The sequence below is a fragment of the Pelodiscus sinensis genome, chromosome 16 (genome assembly GCF_049634645.1).
Source record: "Pelodiscus sinensis isolate JC-2024 chromosome 16, ASM4963464v1, whole genome shotgun sequence".
Lineage (NCBI taxonomy): Eukaryota > Metazoa > Chordata > Testudines > Trionychidae > Pelodiscus > Pelodiscus sinensis.
Genome location: NC_134726.1, coordinates 13,603,565 through 13,624,846, shown reverse-complemented (window position 1 = coordinate 13,624,846; position 21,282 = coordinate 13,603,565). Strand labels below are relative to the sequence as shown.

General features: G+C 45.3%; 2 protein-coding genes across 8 annotated transcripts in view; one reads left to right on the top strand and one right to left on the bottom strand.

The window, feature by feature from the left end:
- DEXI (Dexi homolog) overlaps positions 1-6,239 on the top strand; it is a 118,693-nt gene extending 112,454 nt beyond the window's left edge. The window contains exons 3-4 of one of the 2 annotated variants that reach the window (XM_075899299.1): positions 3,409-3,527; positions 6,077-6,239. The gene's annotated coding sequence lies outside the window, so the exon portion shown is untranslated. The remainder of the gene's footprint in view (positions 1-3,408; positions 3,528-6,076) is intronic. The other variant, XM_075899300.1, reaches the window with a different exon arrangement.
- Positions 1-19,561, bottom strand: part of CIITA (class II major histocompatibility complex transactivator) — a 93,359-nt gene extending 73,798 nt beyond the window's left edge. For 4 of the 6 annotated variants that reach the window (XR_012896117.1, XM_014572276.3, XM_075899296.1 and 1 more), the window contains exon 1: positions 19,225-19,561. Coding sequence is in view for 4 of the 6 variants with exons in the window: in XM_014572276.3 (XP_014427762.3) it covers positions 19,225-19,525 (301 nt within the window). In the remaining 2 variants the exon portion in view is untranslated. The other 2 variants (XM_075899297.1, XM_075899298.1) reach the window with 2 other exon arrangements.
- Between the last annotated feature and the right edge of the window lie 1,721 nt (positions 19,562-21,282).

Below are 21,282 nucleotides of genomic sequence, written 5' to 3'. Positions count from 1 at the left end.
CTAAAGTCTATGAGAAAGCTTTCTTGTTATCCTTCACATCCTTAGCCAGTCGCAATTCCATTTGCACTTTCGCCTTCCTGATAACCCCCCATCATTCTCGAGCTATACATTTTAAACTCCTCCCTGGTCATTTGTCCAAGTTTCTCCTTTTTGTAAGCTTCCTTTTTGTGCTTAAGTTCACCAAGGATTTCCCCTGTAAGCCAATCCAGTCTCCTACCAGGGTTAGGGTTAGGGTTAGGGTTTCTTTCTGTGCCTTCAATAAGGCTTCTTTAAAATATTGCCAGCTGTCCTGGCCTCCTTTCCCCTTCATGTTAGCATCCCAGGGGATTCTGCCCATCAGATCTCTGAGGGAGTCAAAATCTGCTTTTTTGAAGTCCAAGGTGTGTATTTTACTACTCTCTTTTCTTCCTTTGGTCAGGATCCTGAAATCTACCATCTCATGATCACTGCTTCCCAGGTTGTCACCCACCTGCACCTCCCCTATTAGTTCCTCCCTGTTTGTGAGCAGAAGGTCAAGCTGCGCACGGTCCCTGGTTGGATCCTTCGGCACTTGTGTCAAGAAGTTATCCCCAACATTCTCCAAAAACTTCCTGGATTGCCTGTTTACTGCTGTATAAGATTCCCAACAGATGTCAGGGTGATTAAAGTTCCCCACGAGAACCAGGGCCTGCGATCTGGAAGCTTCGCTCAGTTGTCCGAAGAAAGCCTCATCTACCTCATCCACCTGATTTGGTGGCCTGTACCAGACACCAACCACAACATCACTGCTGTTGTTTTTCTCCCTCTTTATACTGGAGTTCAGAGCAATCGAAGTGCTCTTTTACATATAGTGCTACTCCTCCTCCTTTTCTCCCCTGCCTGTTCTTCCTGTACAGTCTATACCCTTCCATGACAGCGCTCCAGTCATGCGAGTCATCCCACCAAGTCTCTGTTATCCCAATTAAATCATATTTCTTGGACTGGGCCAGGGCCTCCAGTTCTTCCTGTTTGTTGCCCAGGCTTCCCGCATTAGTGTACAAACACTTTAGGTAACCAGTTGATTGCCCTATCTTCTCCATTAGAAACATGGGTCCTCCTTTCTTGCTCCTTCCTCTCTGCATTTCTCCCCGGTATCCGACTTTCCCTCTCCCCTCAGGGTTTTGGTCACTGTCCCCCGATGAACCTAGTTTAAAGCCCTCCTCACTAGGTTTGCAAGCCTGCCCGCAAAGATGCTCCTTTCTCTCTTCGTTAGTTGGATCCCATCTCTTCCTAACAATCCTTATGCCCGTAACAGAGTCCCATGGTTGAAGAAACCAAAGCCCTCTCTGCGACACCACCTGCGCAACCACGCATTTACGTCCTCAATTCGACGATCCCTGCCCAGTCCTTTCCCTTCAACAGGGAGGATGAACGAGAACACCACTTGCACTCCAAATTCTTGGATCCTTCTTCCCAGTGCTACATAATACGCAGTCATAATACTCAAGGTCATTCTTGGCCGTATCATTAGTTCCCACGTGGAGAAGCAGGAAGGGGTAGCGATCTGAAGGTTTGATCAGCTTGGTAAGCCTCTCAGTGACATCCTGAATGTGAGCTCCCAGTATGCAGCACACCTCTCGAGATTCCAGGTCCGGACGGCAGAGGGATGGCTCAGTCGCTCTTAGGAGGGAGTCCCCGACCACCACCACCCGTCGTTTTCTTTTGGGGGTGGTGGCCGTGGAACCCCCATCCTTAGGACTGCGCATCCCATGCCTTCCAGTAGATGGTGTTCCCTTTTGGTTTCTTCCTTGTGAGATCCCTTCCAAAGCTTTCAGCACTGCAGAGCCTGTGGAGAGAGCTTGAAAGCGATTACTTACCTCTGTAGCATTGGGGGATTCCCATGTTGGCATTTTCCCCTTCTAGAAGTTACATGCTCCCAGTTCTCTTCTTGGTCACGTACTGCCCTCTCTGGCTTCTCTGCCTGCCATGCTTGAAGGATTAAACGCTGCCTTCTATCGAGGAAGTCTTCATCCTCTCTAATCAAGCATAGGGTCGACACTTGGGCCTCCAGTCCTCTAATTTTTTCTTCCAAAATGTCGACCAGCTTGCACTTTGTGCAGATTAAATCTGTTCTTTCTTCTGGGAGGAAGACAAACATGGCACACGCTGTGCAGGTAACAGCAGCAGACCCATCACCATCCATCGCTGCTGTCCTGTTCGCAAGCTCCTTGGTCGCTTGCCTACTGCCTTATAAAGCCCTGGAGTGCCTGAAAGTCCCTCCCCCTACCAAGGCTCAGCCAATCAGCAGAGGCTTCTAGAATTCAAACTTTAATTAGAAGCCAACAGTTTCCACCTGCCAATCACAGCCAATCACAGCACCTACCAATCATAGCCAATCACAGCACAAACTCCATCAAGGGGAGGGACAGGGCAAAGGGGAAGTGAAAAAAAAAGCCTCTCTCACAAACACAAGGGAAAAAAAACAAACAAAAACAAAAAAAGAACATACACCAACCCTCACTCACAAACACAAGCTCAGCACACAGCAAGAAATCCCCAAACACAACACACACTTCCCTCAAGAGTCCTGTATCTGCTTCTACTCTACCTGGAGAACTCCCTCTCTAAAGCTTCACTCAAAAACAGAGAAGGGGAAAAAAAACCCACCACCACCACACACCAACAAACACAATGCAGTGTTCACAGAAGAGGTAAACTCACTTTACCAAAAGAGGAAAAATGGCCAGGGAACAAATCCAAGTAAACAGATAATTTGATATTTTATCAATCTGCTGATCATACCCACACTAATCTCATATTTTCCAAAAAAACCTTCTAATTTATAACTAAGCATATGAAATTTAGACTAAAACTTTTTTTAAATTCCTCTAGAATCATAGAACCATAGAGCTGGAAGAGACCTCAGAAGGTCATCAAGTCCAGCCCCCTGCTCTAGGCAGGACCAATCCCAACTAAATCAACCTGGCCAGGGCTTTGTCAAGCTGAGACTTAAACACCTCTAGGGATGGAGACTCCACCACTTCCCTAGGTAACCCATTCCAGTGCTCCACCACCCTCCTAGTGAAATAGTTTTTCCTAATATCCAACCTGGACCTCTCCCACCACAACTTGAGACCATTGCTCCTTGTTCTGCCATCTGTTACTACTGAGAAGCCTTTCTCCATCCTCTTTGGAACCTCCTTTCAGGAAGTTGAAGGCTGCTATCAAATCCCCCCTCACTCTTCGCTTCTGCAGTCTAAACAACCCAACTCCCTCAGCCTCTCCTCATAGGTCATAGGTCTAAGCAGCTTCTGTGTAAAAAGACACAATTATATTGGGAATTGTCAAAACTGGAAGCATTAAATTGCTATTGCAGACATGCAATGTGTATTGTCTTCACTCTAGCGATGTAATGACTAATGTGTGTTTCATACTTTCTTGTTTCAACAGCAATTCAATACAGGGAAACATAGGTTGCCTGAGCAATAGAGTCATTGCCAGGGTGTCTGAGAAGATCTGTGATATTGATGAAATGGACCAAAAGGGCAAGTGACGGTTACTCTGCTGTGGTAAGTAACAAGGAGAGGTATTACAAGGCAGGGCTTCACATAAAAGGTGTATTGTGCTGATAAAGATTAGTGATGGAATAAAATTAGGTGCATAAGAACTGCCAGAATAGTTGAAAGGTACTAGCTATACTAACGTTGAGGGATGTTAAGGAATTATCAGTGGTACCAGGATTTAGAGATGTTCTGATCCCAGACTTGGAGAAACAGTAAGAAGCATCCTTTGAAGCAGCAGGGATGACCATAACTGGAGATGGGACAAGGGGCAGCAGGGTTCTGAGATGACACCAAACATTCTCTTTCACGGGTGCTTGACTGGCTGGTTCTTGCTCACTTGCTCAGGATCTGATTACCATATGTGGGATTGGGAAGGAATTTCCCCACAGGTCAGACTGGCAGTGACTTTAGGGGATTTTTGCCTTCCTCTGCAGTGTGGGAGTGCAGGACACTTTCCAAAATTATCTGAGTTTGTCTGTCTCAATCATTCTGCGGCCACTGCTGAAGCATAGAGCAGTGGGACACTTAGGACATGTCTGCACTAGGACTATATCTACACCGTGGAACTATTTTGGGATGCCTCTGATATCCCAAAATAGCTATTTCATGTCTTAAGAGCATACCCATTATATCGAAATATAACGGGCTCGCTATTCTGACGTCCCTGTAAACCTCATTGCATGAGGGTTAAGGGACATTTCAGAATAGCACTTTATTTAGAAATTACCTCAAAATAAGCTAAGCAATTTGAGTAGCACAATCTGCATAGCTTATTTCGAGGTAAGGGTGCTGTGTAGAGGCACCCTTGAAAATTATTTTGAAATAACTTATTTCAAAATAATAGCTCCCAAAATAACCTTTTTGAAATAAGCTTATTCCCCCAGGAAAGCAGGAGTACAGATTTTGAAATAATCAGCCTGTTATTTTGAAATAATTCCCTACTGTAGACCAGGGCTTAGGTTCCGCCTATTCTCTACTAGTGGCCCATACTAGTCTAGTGTCTTGTGAGCTGTACTACTTTAATCTAAAATTCCAGGAGCCTGGTTACACATGCAGGTGGTAGCACATGTAGACTGGTAGCATTACGTTGTCAGGCTAAATCTAATGGTCCCTTCTGGCTTTAAACTCCATGACTCATTTTGAATATACTGTTTACAATGAAAGCTGGCTTGGACTGAGGTTTTCCACTGAGTATATGAGAACTGTCTGTTGGAGGCTGATTAGTGTTAGTCTAACAAAGGCACCATGCAAGCAAATGAAATATAAAATTGTTACTCAAATAACAGTTAATACTTATTACAAACTGAAGTGTTCTTCATCCTCCAGGGCCAAACAAAGCAAAAGTACAAAAAGGGACAAATCTTTAGGCTTCACTTAGCCTGCTAGTCACTCCTATGGTTTGCTTCACTTCCCCCAAGCCACTCTCTGTTCCCGTTTAGAAGGGGAGTCACTTATTCACCATACCTCAAACAACTGTACTCCCATGTAGATTCTGGCAAAGGTCTCAGCAAGTTGCTTTAGCCAGCTGTTAGAGAAGTTAATCATTGCCTCACTTCCCTCAGAGTATAGGTCCCATTTCAGTTATTTACATGGGGGAGGGGTGTTTTATTTTTGCACCGTATACAGTCATTTTCAGGAGTTTTGGCAAGAAAGTGGTAGAGTTTGTGGAGATATTGATGCCACCAAATGATTATGTCTCTCTATGGACCATGAGTCTTGATCTACAGCTTTCTAACTTCTTCACAAATTAAATGACAATTGCTAGTTCTTACTGTGAGCTATACTACTAAATAGAATTTGTATCAGAGAAGAGTTATGCAAGAGTTGTTTTTGACCCGAAAAATTCCTGACTCTGTCCTGGCTCATGCCCCTTGCTTTAATCCCTTTGGTCACAATCCCTTCTCTCATTTAGAAAATCTGCTGGAGTTGTAAAACAATCATTTGGTGGAAGAGAGCTACATCAGACTCTCACTGCCCCTTTTGTCTTTGCACTTTCTTCCATGCCATTCTGCACACATGTATGCCCCCCTTGCGCTGAGCCACAAGACCATTACTCTCAGCCTTGTAAAACTGTTCATGCTACATAAATTATAGCATTTGTTAAAGAAACAACAGCTTCTCCACAGCAAACTGTGATGTGGTGAGTTAAGGCACTAGCTTATTGACATTACGGGTCCTCATCCTATCTCGTTAAGTCAAGTCTGACATCAGTTGAGCAACTCCTCAAGGGAGGAATAGATAGGGATTGGTTTTTGCCTGTACTGGGAAATGCCTAGTATCAGTAGAAAAGAATAATACAGCCAACAGGTTATTTGATCAGTTACCTCATCCAAAAAGGATTACGGGGTAAGGAATTTAAAAAATTTGACCCCACTATCCTTTTCACCTCACCAGTCTGAATTGCTCTCACCCTGCTTTGCTACCTGGGGCCATACAGCTCACAGTAAGAACTGTAAGAACTAGCATGGGCTGCAGTCCACTGGCCTTACTGCCCATGCTGCGGGAGGCCAACAGAAGCAAATGCTTCCATTAGCTTCCCTTACTCTTTGAAAAAGGAGGAGTACGAGATGCCAGCAGGAGCTGCCCTCAGAATAGACCACTAAATTGAATGCCAGAAGATCCACCCTCTGGAGCATTGATCTTGCAGTAAGTATAGAGGGAGATCCCTTTCCAGCTAAGAAAGAGGGGTTATTTCTGGCTCAAGTAGATATACTCACACAAGCTTTAATGCAACACTGCTATTTTAGTCACTACTTTAATCAAAGCTAGAGAAGTCATGTCTGCCTGAGCCAGAAATTGCTTCTGGCTGCAGTGTAGACATAATCTCAGAAGGAGTGTTTTTAACAACACTGATGGCAAAGGCAGTTTGTACAATTCTTATTTTCTCCCACACAAACTTCCTACGCATCTACAACTGTTGAGCCAAGTTGCCCCAGGTCAGGGGCGGGGGGGCCTCTGGGCTCCCTGGAAAGCGTGAGGCATCATGCATAAGAGATGGGGTTGGGCCTACACAGAGAGAGAAAGAGTGCATGTGTGTGTGAGAGACACTTTGTGTGTGACAGATTGACTGTGACACAGATGGAGTGTGTGTGGCAAAGAAGTGGGAGAGTGTGTGCAGCAATGTGTCTGTGACAATGTGAGTGTGGCATAGACTGTGTGTGTGTGACAGTGACAGAGTGTGTGTGCTGTCTATGTTTCTGAGAGGAGCCACATTCTACCTCTTTAAGGGAAATCTGTCCCACTTTGTTGTCCCATCCCCCTTTGCTTCAGATTGGAGCAGCTCTGCTGATGGTGCCTCTCTGTCTAGGCCCTCTGTTTTGCAGAGATGGGGTACAGGGCAGGGGGACACCCTGACTTCAGCACTCCCCTCATTCCCCCCCCCCTTCCCTGCACACCTGCAGAAGAATCCTGGGAGCAGCTCAGCTGCAGGACAGAGCAAGTTGGGGAGGGACAACTGAACCGCTGCTGGCTGTAAGTATGCACTTCTAATAACCAGGGGTATGTTTACACTGCATCCCTAGTTCGAACTAGGGATGCAAATGGAGACAATCGAACTAGTTAATGAAGCGGGGATTTAAATATCCCGCGTTCCATTAACATGATCTCGCCGGTGCGCTAGTTCGAATCACAGCTGATTCGAACCAGGAAGTGCGCGCCGGGACGCGTTAGTTCGGACTAAAGCCCTTAGTCCGAACTAATGTTACTCCTCATTTTTTGAGGAGTAACATTAGTTCGGACTAAGGGCTTTAGTCCGAACTAACGCGTCCCGGCGCGCACTTCCTGGTTCGAATCAGCTGTGATTCGAACTAGCGCGCCGGCGAGATCATGTTAATGGAGCGCGGGATATTTAAATCCCCGCTTCATTAACTAGTTCGATTGTCTCCATTTGCATCCCTAGTTCGAACTAGGGATGCAGTGTAGACATACCCCAGCTGTGTGGGCCAGAGAAGTGCTTGGAGGGCCGAATCTGGCCCCAGGGCCTAAGTTTGCCCACTCCTGCCCCAGGTAACAATGGCTAGTAAGGAACTAGAAAATTAAATTTCTGATTTAAAAGACTGGGGGGCTGATCCCCCTGCTCACTATGCTTGCCAACCCCTCCAGCTGTTGAGGCCACACCAGCCCTGGCTTTCCCCTTTTCCCTGCCAGGCCGCTGAGGCTGTGCCAGCCCTGGGCTTTCTCCTCTCCCTGGGCCACCAGGGCCATGCCAGCCCTGGCTCTCCCTTCCCCTTTCCCCTCCAGAGCTACTGAGCTGCACCAGCCCCATCTCACCCCACCCTGCCCCTCCCCACTTCAAGGCCACTGAGGCCGCACAAGCCCTGGCTCTCCCCTTCCCTTCCCCTCCCCCTCCCTGAGCCACCAAGGCCACACCAGCCTCAGGCTTTTCCCTCCCTCCCACTCCCTGGGCCACCGAGACCACACTGGCCCTGGCTTTCCCCCCTATCCCACTCCCTGGGCCAAGAGTGCCACACCAGCCCTGCCCACCCCACTCTTTGAGCTGCCAAGGCTAAGCCAGTCCCGGCTCTCCCCTCTCCCCCATGGCCACCAGGAAGGGTCAGGCTGAGGCAGCTCTGGCCTCCCAGACACTGAGGAGGGGAGGACTGGGCTGGGGCTGCAACATGACAGCCCCAGCTCTCCATGTGGCCCCTGGGTAAGGCCAGGCTGGGAGTGGGTGGGGTTTGGCTCCTGTGGACGCAGGTGATGTGATGACATCATTCTGTTGTCCCATAGGAAATTTGTATGTATATATATAGAGGGGGGGAGGGATTTGCATAATCTTAAATTAAAGAAGGTTCAAGGGGATTTTCTTGCTGTTTCAGGGCATCCTACTGCACAACAGAAAACTTAGGGTTGGAAGGGAAGGGAGCGTCAGACATCATGCCAATAGCACTATGATAGCATGGTAGCAGTAAGCCTTCCCCCCATACATTCTCTCTTGGGGTGATGGTGGGAGGGTGCTCCCCAGAGTGGAGAGTTCAGAGCTAAGATGAATGGGGCAGATCACATCTCTTGATAGTTATTGTTTGCTTGCATCTGCTGACAGTCTGTCTGGGACACTGGTTACCACATCCTCAAGGCCAAGCTTTTTCTAGTCCTCACAGTGGCAAAAAAAAGTTCACTCAAAGGAAAGCTGGGGTTCTGATCTCTTCATGGTCTGAAAACTTCTCTCAAGCTAGACATGCCCCTGTCTATGATGTAGGATTCCCTTACATTCAGTCTTTCATGCCCTGCTTCCAATCACCCTCTCCATTTGCCTTTCCCTGAGCCCAATTTCATGCCTCCAATCTATGCCCTGTCCCTCACAATGCTATAAACCCCCAAGAATTCACTATGTTAGACTCCTGTTTTGCCACATTTCCCTTCAGTTTCCAGCCTCCCAACACATGCCCCAACATACAGCTTGCTCTAGCAACTGTTGCAGCAAAGCCAGAAGCCAGAATGAAATAATGTTATTTTACCAGAAACTACTTATTTCAATTCCACAGAGGTAACGTCTACACAGCAGTGTTATTTCGGAATAATGGATGTTATTTTGAAATGACGTAGTTGGCATCTACACTACAAGCAGATATTTCAACATAATATCAAAATAATTTTGAGCTGGAGAACTTCTTCCTCTGACTCCTGTAACCCTCATTGTACAAGGAGTAAGGGAAGTCAGAGGAAGAATGTTCTTCCTTGGATTTCCTGCTGTGTAGACAGTGCCAAAAGCTGAAATGAGTTATTTTGACTTAAGCTACACAATTGATGTAGCTGAAGTTGAGTAGCTTATTTCGGCTTTAGCCCCGCTGTGTAGACATGCCCACAGAGTGCTGGGTAACAGCAATGGTACCAGCACTCCACTAATGATCCTTGCAACTAACTTTAATCATACTGCTAGAAAGACATTAATGGGACAAGTGCTAAACAAGAGCTACCAGATAAAGACAATAAAATCACTTAAAGAACCAGTGACAAGACTGGGGAAAAAGATAAATTCATTAATTGCACAAGTTTTAAGACTCTTGAGTTAATAACCCATTTGATATTGTTAGACTAATAAAAAAGATGGGACTTCCACAAATTTAAGGTCAGGAGGAGGCAGTATGATGATCCTAGCATAGCATCATGGATAACATAGGCCATAGATTTTCAAACAGTGCATTGAACTCTGCAACTTGAACTACAGCCTACATTTTAGAAAGACATTTTGTTTTCATTCAAAATCTTGGGCTACGTCTATACTGGCGCGTTCTCACGCAACACCTCTTGTGAAAGAGTTCTTCTGCAAAAACTCTTCCAGAAGAGAGCATCTACACTGGCATGTGCCTTTGCACAAGAGCTGTGCTTTTGCTCAAGAGAATCCATGCCAGTGTAGGTGCTCTCTTGCACAAGAAAGCTCTGATGGCCATTTTAACCATCGGGCTTTCTTGCACAAGAAATTCATGTTGCCTGTCTACACTGGCCTCTTGCGCAAGAACAGTTGCGCAAAAGGGCTTATTCCTGAGCAGGAGCATCAGAGTTCTGGTGCAAGAAGCCCTGATTTCATACATTAGAATGTCAGTTTACCTGTGCAAGAATACACAGCGAGTGTAGACAGGCAGCAAGTTTTTGCGCAAGAGCGGCCGCTTTTGCATGAGATCGTGCCAGTGTAGACACAGCCTTGAAGTGATGGAGGATTTACCATGTCCCTTACTAATCTCTCATTTGATGTTAATCAAATGAGAGGGCATGATTACACAGAGTTCTCTTCAAGGAGTAGGTAGACACTTCTCAGACTATCTGCTAAGGGTTTGCTTTCCACCTGTACTGCTCTGTGGATGGAAGCAGACTGGAGTCAGTTTGTGAAGGATAGTGCTTCCATGCTAGATGAGACAAGTTAGTAAAATGAAAGAAAAATGGTAAAGAAGCCATTTTGAGATCAGAGGGAAAGACCTGAGCTTTCAGTGGTCACAGATTAATTTATGAAAAGTGATTGATGAGCATGTAACAATTCACAGCAAACACTCACCTATGCACTGAATAAAACACCTCTCTTAGAAATGGAGGATAATAGCTACTGTCCCTCCTGTGCGTGTTATATGCATGCTACTGCCCATCATTATAAACATCTATGTTAAACAGAAGAGGCATTTCACACCATTTGGAAGATTATGACTGGTGTCAGTATGAAGCATAAAAAACATAGACAGAGACTGCTAATGAGTAATTGTGATATCTTATGCCATTAATCGGCACATGAGAATCTTAGGCCCTCCATGCAGGAGAGAATTAGAAAAAGGACACATTTAAGAGCAGCAAGTAAAACAAGTATGTTTTTTGTTGCCAGAAAATGAATACATAAAGGTTATTTAGCAGGCATGGTACAAAAGACACCTCATACCAGTGAGAAAGCCCAGCCTCTTGGCAGCAGCCTTTTCAGACAGCCTAGGACAAACTCAGCCCTCCAATCGTACTGGCACTCCCCACATTACAAGCTTTAATTCTCACAAGTCATACCCTTCACATTTGCCTGTACAGAAGCCTTCCTGGAACTGCTACTTTTACTTTTAACATTAATTTTCTCCAGAAAATCTGTAAGTTTCTCTAGTGCCCCCTTATCCACACCCTCTAATATTACAAGAAGTGTTCTATCAAGTTTTTGATCCAGCAACAATCTCTGACCACAAAGACAGAGGCATCATTAAATAGCCAGAAGTTCCTCATAGGCAAATGCAGCTCCACCTGCTCCTCAGTTTTCAAGCAATATGCACAAGGATACATAGAACCCACTGAGTAGCCTTTCACTAAAACCTCCTCAAGGAGAAACTGACCTGCAGAAACTATCCAGTTCCTGTTCGCTTTGTGCTTCTCTCTCAGGTGCAGAATCCAGAATTACTACCATTAGCTAGAGCTTGTGAAGAATGAAAGTAAGTGGAAGGAAAGAATCTTTCAAGGCAAATAAATAATAGCAGAAAGGAACAAGGCTGGAGTTAAATCAGTGTGGGGATTCCCAGAGAGAAAAGTAAGAGGAAGTCCCCCTTAAGTACAAATCACAGAATGAGAATCTGCGACCAAAAGCTGCAGTACAACCTCTCCTCCCTTGTGCTTTTCCATTCCTCTCCCAAAAATAATAAAATAAAATAAAACACAAGGGAAGGGGGAGAGCCTGTAACACGGTGATCAATTTTTATAAATGCTGATTTATAAGTCACAGTGGGAAGAAGTGATCTCTGACAGAGGAAAAAAAAAACCAAAAAACTAACACCCCTCACAACTTTTCCTAACCGGTTTACCAAGAAGTTTGAAACCAATTCCAATCCCATACAACTCAACTCTGTCCCAAAGTTGCAAATAAAGCAGCAAAAGAATCAGTTAAGCAGCATGGGGAGCCTCCTTACCTTGCATCCCACCAGACAGTCACAACAACTTGTAACAATTAAAAGTGAAAGTACTTTTTAAAACCAGGCACCATGCCAGTTAGTTTAGAGTCATGCACATGCGTCTCCTGCTAACAAAGAACATGTACAAGTTCTTTGTCATGTATGAACCATGAATGTCATGTGGGCTATAACTGTAGTATTTAGGAGTCTATGTTAGCAGCCACCTGCTGGAATATGATTAAATTACATCATTGTATCTGATGGATTTCAGGCTCATCACAGCCAATAGAAGGATAAAAAACCACAACAATCAAGTTTGTGGGACATCGTCTTGAAATCTAGTCAAGTTAAAGAGTTAAAGGTGGTTTCAGAACTTACAACAGCCTCTGTTGCAGGATTTTTGCAATAATATTTTTCTATTCCCATAATTTTTGTTTCCTGTTCTTCTGTGTAAAAAACCAACCCGGATGGGAAACTGATAAGCCTTAAAGTACCAGTGCATAAATATTTTCTCCAACTAATGTTACAATAGTAAAATAGTATCTGTAACATGTAAATTTACAGGGAGTAATGTCATTTTTATGATGACTATGTCCCTTTATTGATTTGAATCATGTTCCCAAACTGCAAGTTCAATGGATTTTAGACTCCCAGTAGAGAGCAATTAGGTGCATCAGGGAGGAAGGCTTATTTCACCACATAAAGGATATTAAAAGCAGAGAGATGGGGCCATCTCTTGGATCTGCAGCACCAGTCCCCCTGCCTTCAGTATCTTCTTTAGCCAGCCAGCCAGCTGCAGGACTTGACCACCTTTCTTACACTTGACTAGTCAGGCACCCTAACCTAGCATCTCCTGCACTTGAAACTGAAGCCACCCCAGAGGAGCTCTCAGGGTAGTCATGACCCCTACTTCCTTTGAGTCCCAGCCCCGGGGGAATGTAGGGAGCCCACACGGTATTTGCACTGTAACTGTCAGCTGCTGCAGATCTCAATCAAATGCCTATAAGTATCTTCCACTTTCTAATTCAAGTAAACCCTCCCTCTCTGCACACAGATGTGTTAGATACAATTGTCCCAGGATGCTCTGCCCCTTCAAAGGCTGGGGCAGCCACGTTCAAGTATCAGACCTGCCCCTTCGGTTGCAGAGAAGTCACAGGAAGCAAGTGGACTCCTCTGGAAGTCCATGGGTCAAAGAGAAAGGCCCTGGAAGTTCCTGCAGCCTACTTTGTTTGTCAGTTTTGTGTTCAAATTAATGGGACCCTGAGGCAAGGTTTTGAATAAACTCTGGCTAGGGATACAGGCCAGCACTTTCCTACATGCTTCTGCTCTACACACCTTTGGAAGGAGATAAACATCCCAGTGCAACCACACTCTGCTGCTGCTGTTACAACTTCCTCAAAAACAGCTAATCCTTAATTTACAGCTGTGACTGTGTGGATGGAAGATAAAGAGAGAAGTTCCTTACACAGGAAACCACATAAAAAGCAACTCCTGGGCAAAGATCAGAAGCTGAGAGAAAAACATGAATATTACAAGGATGAACTGAGAACTGAAGCACTTAATAATCAAATGATATTGCAGTGAACTGCTCAAGCTAATGGTAATTTATTGTTGTTTGCATGCCCTATGCTGCCATATTTTGATAAAAAGCAATATGCATTCAGAAAAGCAGAAGGGCGTTTCTGAGATCAGATTAATAGTCAGCCAGTCTGGGAATGGTTTTGTGTTTAAGGCACTGAACTGGAATCAGGAGATTGTGACAGAGCTAGGAACTGAATTCCAAACTTCCCAAGTAATCATAAGCAAATTGCTCATCATGTGCTTCAATTCCCCCACATGTAAAATGGGGATAATGCTACCGTACTGCATAGGATGGTGGAGGATGATAAATCTGTTAGCACTAGAGATGCTTGGATGCCATGGTGAGGGGTATCACCAGGATTTAGAAGGATTCTATCAACAGTGGCCAGCACCAGCACTTCAGAGAAAGGAATCAGACCTCTATAGTGGTCAGTTGTGTGATAACATGTCCATGGGGGGAGTATGGTCCTCAGACAGTGTGTGTGGGGGTTGTCATACATCCTGAAAAAGAAAGGGTTCTCTCCCTTATAAATGTATCTTGACTAGTATAAATGTAGAGATTTTTCTCGGTTTGAAATTATCTAATCCTATTAAAACTTTCCCACTAATGTCTGGTCAATGAGTTCCAAAGGGCAATTTAAATTAAAAATGATTTTTATCAATCTGAAATTTGTTACTTTTCAGTTTTATTAAGTCTTCCGTTTTATTTAAATTATCAAATCAACAATGAATGTCCAATAAAAGAATGTCAAAAATAATACAGCATTATATCAACTCTTATTCATCTGTTGTTTAACCATCCTAATCATTTAAATCCAGAGGGAATTCCTTTCATGTCTAATTTTTCCCCTTCTCCTCTGTGCCCTTATCTTCTATGATTGCTCCTTTTACTTCCCTGGAAAATTAGTAAGCTCATAACTTTCTGTTTCAGACATACTCCTAAAACACTTTTCTAACTAGGTTTTGTGAATTCTGCTCTTAGCTCTCTTAATCTCTCTTAGGGCATGTCTACACAGCAGGAGGTCCGAGGCTGGGGCCGGTTTGCTCCACTTTCTACTAATGTGATGAGTGTGGGGGAGGTACTAGAGGCACCCCTTGTTGAGAACCACTAGTCTACACTGCCACTTTTGCCGATGAAACTTTTGTTGGTCATGGGTGTATAAAAAAGCCACACTCCTCTGACTGACAAAAGTTTCATTGGCAAAAGTACAGGTGCAGACAGTTCTGTTGGCAGGAGCAACTATCTTGTGGTCATAGCTAGTGCCTCTCATTTGAGGTCATATCATTATGCTGGCAGGAGAGTGCTCTCCTGTCAACAAAAAATGACTAGGTGGGAGACCTAACAGCAGCAAAGTTGTAGCAGTAGCTGTGCTGCTGCAGGGTCTGTAAGTTAGACATAGCCTAACTGATGAAGCTTTTGGCTCTTGAGGCCCTGTGATGGATAGGAGTGCTGGCCAGCATTCAGGGTATGTCTAGACTACATGGCTCCGTCGACTGAGCCATGTAGTCTAGATGTACCCTCAGTGACTAAAGAGTTAAACTCAGGTAGCTAGGAGGTGTTTGCAGGGAGCCAGGAGAGCCAATGGGAGAGGGTGTTGGGATTTAAATTGGAATATATACCTGCCTTCTGTTTTCTTTGGGTGAGTTTTAAGTTTGGAGCTGGGGGAACAAGATGAATTACCATGCCTACAAAGAATACTGGGCATGAGAATGGACTGGACCTTTAAACATGAATGCATGAGTAAATAGAAATGTCTGTTTAGATGCAATCAGCTTATTTTCTTTCTTTTGTTGCTTGGTTAAACTCTTTTGTGCTGAGTCTGTGTCCCCCTCCACACTGTAATTAAGTTGAATCCCAGAGATACAATCTGTTCTTTTCTCAGTTGCTTTATAAGACTTAGCAACCAAATTTGCTTTACCAAGTACAGGAAGTCCCCGAGTTACGCGGATCCGACTTATATCGGATCCGCAGTTACGAACGGGGATTTTCTCGCCCCGGAGGATGGGAGCGGCGGGACGCCCGGTCCTGCCGCCCCCATCCTCCGGGGCGAGAAAAGCTGCTCTGCATCTCCCTGGTCTGCTGGGGGGGGGGGGGGGAAGGAGAGGAGACAGATCAGCTTCCAGATCAGTGCCGCGATCCCGCCCGGGTCCCCCGCGGCTTTGCTCAGCGTCTCCCTGGTCTGCAGCGGCTGAATCAGGACACCTGAGGCAGAGCAGCTGGGGTGCTGCTGGGTTGGTCCAGTAGTGCCGAGGAGCGGCGGCGCTACTGGACCAACCCAGCAGCACCCCAGCTGCTCTGCCCCAGGCGTCCCCAAGTCAGCCGTTGCTGAAACTGACCAGGGGCTGACTACAGGAAGCCCCTGCCCCGGGCTTCCTGGAATCAGCCGCTGATCAGTTTCAGCAGCAGCTGACTTGGGGATGCCTGAGGTTCTTAAGTTGAATCTATATGTAAGTCGAAACTGGCGTCCAGATTCAGCCGCTGTTGAAACTGATCAGTTTCAGCAGCGGCTGAATCTGGACGCCAGTTCCGACTTACATACAGATTCAACTTAAGAACAAACCTACAGTCCCTATCTTGTACGTAACCCGGGGACTGCCTGTATATCTTTTGTTTTGTAATAAAAATCACCTTTTTTAAGGCTATGATTTGATTCTTGTGTCCTGGACGGTAACAGGAGGTCTGAATATGTATGCCTAAGACTGAGGGGTCAGCTATCAGAGATTACAGTTTGTTTGTCCCAAGCTTTCTTCTGTTAGAAGTTGGAAGTTCCCAAATGCTTCTTCCTGGGTTCAAGAAGAAAGGGTTTTTTTCTCAGTTGGGTGGTGGCACAAAGAATTTTACTCCCACCTACCTCATCAGTAGAGCTGTGCAGCAGCTCTCAGCTTCCACGATGTGGAAGGGAAGCTGGTGGTGGTGGACAGGAAAGTGGGGGACCAGGGTCATGTGGCAGCTGCTGGAGTGGTGGCTGGAGCCAAGGCAGGGCCCCATAGTGGCAGCCAGAGCTGGGGGTCACGTGGTGACAGGCAGAGCTGAGCCCAGGGCTGGGGCTGGAGCCTAGTGGTGGCAGCCAGAGCTGGGGCCACATGGCAGTGGCCAGAGCCAGGGGCCACATGACAGCAGGCAGAGCTGGGCTTGGAACTAGGAATCGTGTGCCAGCAGCCAGAGCTGGGGGCCCACGTGGACTTGCATAGCTCAATGTAAGAGTGGGACTAGTGCCCATGGGAATATACTTGTGGGGAAAAAGTGGCTTATTACTTTCTTGGTGAGGGCAGTGCTTGTGTGAGGTATGGGCTTGACTGTCATGTAATACAAGACAGAATGACATGATGAAAAAGGAATTTGGTTGTGTGGGGGTGAGGTAAAATGGATGTACACAGATGGAATGTACTGAAATGTAGCTCTAGCTAAATAGAGGAATACTGTTTTCTTATTAGTGCTTAATGGTATAGTGTGATGAGCAATACACTTTCTTAAAAATATTACATCCTTTATTTATAAACATGTCTTAAAACAGTGTAACATACACAGCATTCAGCATTGCAAAGCCAGACCCCCCCAAAAAAGAGCATGAAATAGTTGATACACAATATAAACCCTCTATTGCTACACCACAATGACTCGACCTTCTGTTTTTCCTTCTTTACACATTACACACATACACTTAACAGCCTAAAGAGGTGGGGGAGGGGGGGGGGAAGGAAAGGTCTCCATCTGAGAGAGTTTGAAGAAGGAAGACTGCACAGGATTTAGTTGCCTGGCCCAGCCACTCATGAGTCCTGAATTCATAAACCATCCTGTCACAGAACTGTCCAAGTTCCTGCTGGACTGCATGTGCACTCCGGCATAAAGTAAATAATATTATTTGTCACCTTTCTTAATAAAAATAATGTAGAATAGACATTCAAGCTTTGAAGAATGCTTATGAGTTGATCAGACCAGACAAGGGAAATCTGCACTTGATTCATCAAAGAGTATTAGCTCTGATTTATATCTTGTGTGCAGTACAAACATTCCAGGTAGCTACATTTTCTGAGTTGGCTATTTATCTGTAATATATAGAAAGAATTGTCCAAATAAAAAGAACTGAGGGCAGTGGTGGGGAGACACTGGGTTGACTTCACCTCTGATCCAAAATAAAATATGGCCCTCAGACACAATGTGAATGGGGAGAAATATTCAATAAGTTGTTGTCTAGGTGTGCAATAGAGAGTTTATCCTACACAAGCTCAGAAATATTACTCTGATGAAAGGCCAATTAACATGGTTCTCCGAAAGAAGAGACAGATTTAATTGAGGAGGAAGCCCAGCCACGGAAGAGTCTAGTAGAGGACTATAAGAGGAAGTTGGCTACTGAAATATTTGCATGTGCACTCTGGACTTGCAATATTATTTTTTTTATTTGACTTCATATTATACAAACATTTAAAGTTGTGAACCTTGTTAATTATCCCTTGTTTTGGTATTCTTTCTTCCTTAGCATTTAAAAAAAATAAATAACAGATATGTGTTACTAACTTGAGTGACATGGTGTCACACATCTGAACAGGCACACATGACCTCAATATTGGTGCACAAGACAAAACTCATTCCACTCCTGGATAGAGAATCTTAGACGGAACACTGGAAGCCTATCTCCCAAGGCCAGGGAATCTGTGACCGTGGGGAACTTTTAAGCAGAAGCCTATAGAGGCAAGATATTTTTAAGGTCTCTTGTGAGCCCCCACCTTCTGCACACCAAGGGTACTTCTAAACTACATGGCTCCATTGATGGAGCCATGTAGATTAGTTTACTCAAAAAAGGGAAATGGGAAAGCTGATTAGCTGATTGTTGGCACAGTGCGGCAGTCTAGACGGGAGTCTACTGACCCCAGGACCGTTCATCGGCAGATTCTGTAAGCCTCGTTTTACGAGGCATAAAGGATCTGCCAACGAAGGGTTCTGGGGTCGGCAGATCCCATCTAGACTGCTGTGCTGAGCTGACAATCAGCTGATTGGTACAGCGCGGCGGTCATTTTGATTTAAATGAAGCAGTGATTATTTAAATTGCCGCCTCATTTCCCTTTGCCGTCCTGCCTAATCTACATGGCTCCATCGATGGAGCCATGTAGTTTAGACACACCCCAAGTGTCAGAATGGGAAACAGCCTGTATCAGAGGCAGCAGCACGGGTGGCAAGTGAGAGCTGATCTGCGTGGGGAGCCGATTTTTAAACACAGGCAGCAGTGCAGGGCAGCAGGGGGCTCTCTGGGGGTGGTTCTGGAACCCAAGAGCACGCTGGCTGTCAGCCCAATGTTGGGGGAGGAGGGAAGCATTTTAATAACTATGTAACCACTAAGAATTGTTGCTGTTACATGATTACTAAAATAACCGATTTCTAACATCTCTAGTCTAGACACTTCAGGAGATGGAGCTTGCACCATGTGACCAAGTCATCATCACTGCAAATGCTCCTGAGACTAGTGACAGTCTGTTTCAGACTCATATTCCCAATCATAGTCTCCAGTATCTCCTTTCTATTCCCACTGCACAGACTCTTATCCTGCAAAGGCAGCACAAATGAAATGTTTTCAATAGATCTTAAATTGTCATCTGCTTAGCTGCTCTCAGGACGGTTTATTTTTAAAAACTCAAGATATTGTCACATGGTGGTTCTGTCTCTCTACTACATCCATTATGTTACTATGCACATCAACATCACTGTACCAAATCAAAAAGCCATACCACAAAGGGGAGAAGATTTGAAAAGCATTGGTGAATAAATGTAAAATGAAAAGCAAACTTACCAGCTATACCCCTGTTCAGAGATGGCTCATGATCTGTGATGTCTTGTGGCATATTACTGTATAGTTTTAAACAATGGAGAGGAACTAAGGTGTTCAAACACAAATCCCATTTTTCCACAAGTGTTAGAGAGATCTTCCTTGCTAGGTCTTCTCTGTCTTTTTCCTGGAGTAAGTTCTGATGATATTCCTTGGATATAACATCACCCTCCAACATGCAGCTGAGCAATGCATGGACATCAGAAGTTGTGCCACTGGAGAGAATTTCCCTGACTCCAGGCAGGATCTTTTTGAAGAGATTCATATCTGCAGTCTGAAATGTTTTAAAGAGATTTCAGTCAAGATCACAACTGGTCAAATAAAATAAATCTACTCAGTCAGCATCAAAAAAAGATGAAGTGAAATTTTTTAACACAATACTTTGGTTTGTGTCATTTGTTGAGGTGTTTCCTCATTTGATTAAAGTTATGATTCAAGATTCCAAGAAACCACTTCTTGATGCAGTCACAACTATTGCAGTGAATTTTGTGTTTCCAAAACATTTTCAGTCAGTTTTACAGGTCACATTGTATTCATGAATTAAGAAGAGATATTAACATGGGACTACTTGATAATGAGGATGTAAGCCAGGGGTCTGAAGGACTGCTTGCAATGGAGCCAGCTGAAGTTGTTTAGCCCTGCAAGATAATTAACTGTTGATATGTAAATACAGCTCATGCTGGGATGGGAAAGGAATCCGGGGTGTGGTTATGTAAATCCAATTCAGCCAGGGCTGATGGAGGATCGGTTGTTAGAATGGAATGTGATGTATTGTAACTAATTTGGGGTATTTTGAGGTCACAAACCATGCTACCCCCAAATGTTGGAACTGTAAAATAGGACACCAGTGCTTGCAGGAGAGACATCTTATTTTGAAATAACACATCTACATACAAAATGCATTTTGAAATAGCGTTTTGCTATTTCGAAATAGCACGTCCACACTGAGTGGATACTGAATTGCATTGAAGGCCGGCCGGAACCAGGTCCAGCAGGGCATCAGGTCAGGAGTTTATTTGTGTGGCTGCTGCCTGAGGCTTGTGCTTAAAGGGACCCCCATCCCGGGCATCTGGTTCTTAGCTTGCCTACCTTGATGAGTGACAGCAAAGCATTTGTGTCTCTGGGTGCTCTGGTTGCCCTCACCACAGCGCAGCGCTCCAGGGGCAGCTCCGGCTCCATGTCGCTTCTTGTGAATGTGTTGATATTAGCCTGGCTGCACTTTCTGCAGGCTGCCATCCAGGAGGTCCATCTAGGGGCTGTCAGCATCTAGGAGGCCCTGCGGGAGAGCTTCCACCCTGAGGAGAACTAAGAGCCTCCCTGGTGCGGGCTTGTACTTCATTCCTCCCCCACATCGTTCCACTTACCCTCCCAGCCCCCCTTCCTGATGTCAAATAAAATACACGTATTTTCATGAATATAAACTCCCTTTATTTAACAAAACTGGGGGGGAGGGAGATGAAACTGGTGAGACTGGAGAAAGGAGGTGGGAGAGGGGAGGAAAGAGGGAGAGGGAGAGGGAAGGGGGAAACCTGGGAAGAGGGAGATGGAAGGGGGAAGCAAGGGGAAGAAGGGGGAGGGGAAGCTCAGGGTTGGGGGTCTTGCCGGACCAACTTTATTTTCATGCAAACCTGCTCCTGAGTTAGCATTGTGGCCTTTGGTGGCAAGGCTGGCAGCTATCCTGCCATAGATGGCCGCGTTCCTCCATCTAGTGCAAAGATCATGGAAGTTGGGAGCATCCCTTCCAAACCTAAGTAAGGTTCACGTGATCACCACCCTGGACCAGGAAGGTGCCCACCTTCTCCAGGCCCTGGCAGGCTGCCAGTGGCTTGCTGGCTCATGTTTTGGGGCCATTGGGTCAGGGCAGCGACTGCTGGCTCTGGGCTGGCAGGCTTGAAGCTGGCACAGGCACTGTGGCCAGAGTCAACCCCTTTAAGGGCTCCTGAGAGGAAGGGGAGGGAGAGGAAAGTTCTTGTTTGAGGATGGAGTGGCCACCAAGGCACTCTGGGAAGGTTGGAGGCCTCC